General features: G+C 32.2%; 1 protein-coding gene across 1 annotated transcript in view; it reads right to left on the bottom strand.

Annotated features, from left to right (window-relative positions):
* Window positions 1-392: 392 nt before the first annotated feature.
* Window positions 393-3,477, bottom strand: part of EIF3E (eukaryotic translation initiation factor 3, subunit E) — a 44,000-nt gene continuing 40,915 nt past the window's right edge. The window contains exons 11-13 of the mRNA XM_012645316.1: window positions 2,042-2,144; window positions 1,614-1,748; window positions 393-579 (exon numbers count right to left, since the gene is read on the bottom strand). Coding sequence (XP_012500770.1) covers window positions 541-579; window positions 1,614-1,748; window positions 2,042-2,144 — 277 coding nt within the window. The 3' untranslated portion in view covers window positions 393-540. The remainder of the gene's footprint in view (window positions 580-1,613; window positions 1,749-2,041; window positions 2,145-3,477) is intronic.

Below are 3,477 nucleotides of genomic sequence, written 5' to 3'. Positions count from 1 at the left end.
AATTCCATTTATATAACATTCTCATAATGACAAAATTATAGAGATGAAGAATAAATTAGTGATCACCACGGGTTAGAACTGGTACGGGTAGGTGTGGCTACAAAGTAGCATGAGGGAGAGCTCTGGGATGATGACAGTTCTGTATCTTGATTGAAGCGTTGGTGATACAAATCTACACATGTGAAAACATGGCACAGAAACACTTACACACATTGTACCAATGTCAATATCCTGATTTTCATATTGTACTACAGTAACTCAAGACGAAAAAACTGGGAGAAACTGGGTTCAACCTACTTGGACCTCTCTGTATTATTTTTGCAACTTCCTTATTTCAAAATAAAAAGTTAAAAAAACAGACACTTGCACATATAAGAAAATTCATAGCAAAATAAAATGCACCATGGCTAATTTTATTCAAATTCTCCAAAATTTATATTCAATATTTAATTATTTCTAAAATGTATGTTACCCTTTATTATAATGGTTTTAATATTTCATCTTTCTTTTATGGTTTTTTCATCTTTTCTTTACAGTTTTTCAGTAGAAGCCAGAATCTTGAGTTGCCCAGTTAGGAGCCTAAAATATACAGAGAAAAATTGACAGGGTGAAAAGAAAATACCTTCTAAAAACACTAACATAGAAAAAAGTGATACAGCATTTACTTTAGCACCACTCCTGTCAAACCAGTCTAAGATCTTAAATTCTGCAATTACTAAATGTCAGATGTCCCACTTAGAACAAAATAAACACATCAAAATATTATCTATACAATATAACAATTATTGTTATCACCAACATTGGAACAATAATCAATACAAACTGATCCTGAAGCATACAGAAAAAAAATCACATAAGTTATTTTCCAGGCTCAGCTATCCTAGACTTGGTTGGAATATGCAATTCCAATCTAATGAGTCTTTCTCTTTTGAAACTAAAGGACTGTTCTAAGGACACCAATCGGTCCCTAAAATTTCAATCAAATGGGGTCTCTGAAAGTCCCACAACTGCTTCCTAATGACCAGTTACACATAATCATAATGTCTAAACAGCATTAAAGACAGTTTAGGATTCCAAAATTATAAGGCCATTCAAGTTCCTTCAACATATAATATGCAGGATCTCTATGAAAAGGGGTGATTATTTTGATATGAACATAAGAAATGAAATTTGTGTAAGATCAGCACTAACAGATATAATAAGATCAACGTTTTTACAGAATTATTTCTTTAGATTTAGAAAGAACACACATTTCAAGCACTTGAAAGAGGGCTACACATGTAAGTTATCATCTGCCAGTATCAAAATGATGTGTTGAAAACCCTGAGGAAATGAGTTAATGAAGTCACACAGGAAGACTAAAAGGAGAAGAAAAATAGTTATAACAAATGAGCAACACAATTTTTTTCAGTTCCTTTGACTAACGCATATAATTACATCTAAGAAAAAATTCATTTCAGTTTAGTAATTTCTTAAACAAAATGTTCATACCTTTAAATAGCAATAAAAATCAGGTACAACTGATACTGATATTGTCTCAAAAAAAGGTCATGTAACAATTATGTTACATTGTTCCTAAATCCCAAACAGAGTAGAAAATGTGTGGTTCTTACCTCTGATCTACTATTCTGGTTAAGTTTCTTCTCAATATTCATGGCCAATATCTGGCTTCTAAAAGAAAGGCTTTTGGTCTTTTCAATCACTTGCTGATAGGGTGAGACTGCATTGTTACCCATGACCACATGGCCCTAAAATGAAACAGAAGGAAATCGATCCTATAATGATAATGACTGAGTTTCCCAGGTAATTAATGAGCATGATATAATAATACTACATGACTATTGCAAATATTTTTATACACTGTATAGAGATGACAACATTTATCTAGCAAGGACGTTGCTGTTGTCTTCAGAGAACTATTATACATTAAAACAAAATAAATTCTTAATAAAAAATAAAATGTCCTAACTAAAAATTTCTAAAAATACAAGATAATCAGCAATTGGTATTTAGTATATAGCATAACTAACATAATACTCACTAATTTAGAATCAATCTTGGCATCGAGTCTTGCATTTCTGATCAAATTTACAATCCATCTTTCAGCTTCTTCTGGAGTCATGTTCAGTTTATCTGCCAACATGCTAATGAGAAAAGTAAAAACAGTTATGTTAATTAACTGGGCCTAAAAATCTAGTTTTATGTATCTGTTTGACCTACGCTCTACATAGAGAATTTTAGGTATTTCTGGGTCACCCTCTCTTATATACCAAGATCCATACTATCTACATTGCTCTTATGTTTGTGCCCCTTGTCTTGTATTATACATGACCTATATCCCCTTTTACCAACCAAACTGTAAGATCCTAGAGGGGAGGATACCATATTCTGCATTTATGAAAATCCTTTCAGCTTCCGGAACACACTTTACACCAGGTGCTCAACAAATAATGATATAAGGGAGAAAAAGGTTTTATAATGTACAGTCAGCCCTCTGTAGCCACAGGTTCTGCATCCATGGATTCAACCTACCACAGATAGAAAATACTGGGGTGAAAAAAAACACAGTAAAAAAAATAATAATACAATTCAAAAAAATGAATAAAAAACCCAATACAGCATAACAAATACAACTATTTATATATTATTTTTCTGTCCGAGGGCTGACTATATAATGATTATACAAAGTAAACGTTCTACAAGGAGCATCAGTAATAGGTATAATCTAATGAAAACTATAAATAAAATTCAGGGCTCCTGTGTATATTTGTGCTGTTAACTCTAAGGACACTCCCTGGAGCTGTATACTTTATAACCTGTATGACCACTGAATTTTAGAGAAGGGGGAGGGGAGGCCAGACTGTGAAGACCCCAATCTAAAATACTTTTTGACATCAACCAATCTGCATTTTGTATTTTTCCAAATTATGATCAGGTTGAAGAGGGTTGGTGCTGCATTTAATTTGTCAGGACGAAGAAGCAAGCACCACCCTTGGTAAGCAGGGTAAGCCTGAAATCAGTCAGCTGATGGAAGAATATCTATGTATGCACATATAATATTAAGAGTATATATTTAAAAGTGTATAGTACATAAGTATGCATATATGGGTTTTTATACATGAACATCAACTGTCCCTTATCTTCATTAAAGATATCACATACTGCCTAGCCTTTTAATGTAATCACTGATTTGATGAAAACTAGAATATCATCAACAAAATCATTCCTTGGAATATTATGAACTAAAATTTCTGACAGCATTCCCAACTTTAAAACATAAATATTCAAGCAATTAGTGACTGTATAATTAATTATTTAATTCCAGAGCTCCTAATCCAAATGTAACCAATCTAGTTAATAAAAATACCTTTATGGAAATAATATAATCTCTGTGCTATCCCTATTTTATATGTCTATTGACAATGAGTTCATAGAATTTTGTTGAAAATGTAAAAATTAAGTTAGGCTACCAATAAA

The sequence above is a fragment of the Propithecus coquereli genome, unplaced genomic scaffold (genome assembly GCF_000956105.1).
Source record: "Propithecus coquereli isolate 6110/MARCELLA unplaced genomic scaffold, Pcoq_1.0 Scaffold23, whole genome shotgun sequence".
In the NCBI taxonomy this organism is placed as follows: Eukaryota; Metazoa; Chordata; class Mammalia; order Primates; family Indriidae; genus Propithecus; species Propithecus coquereli.
Note: the sequence above shows the minus strand (reverse complement) of the source record. Positions and strands in the feature narration are given on the sequence as shown.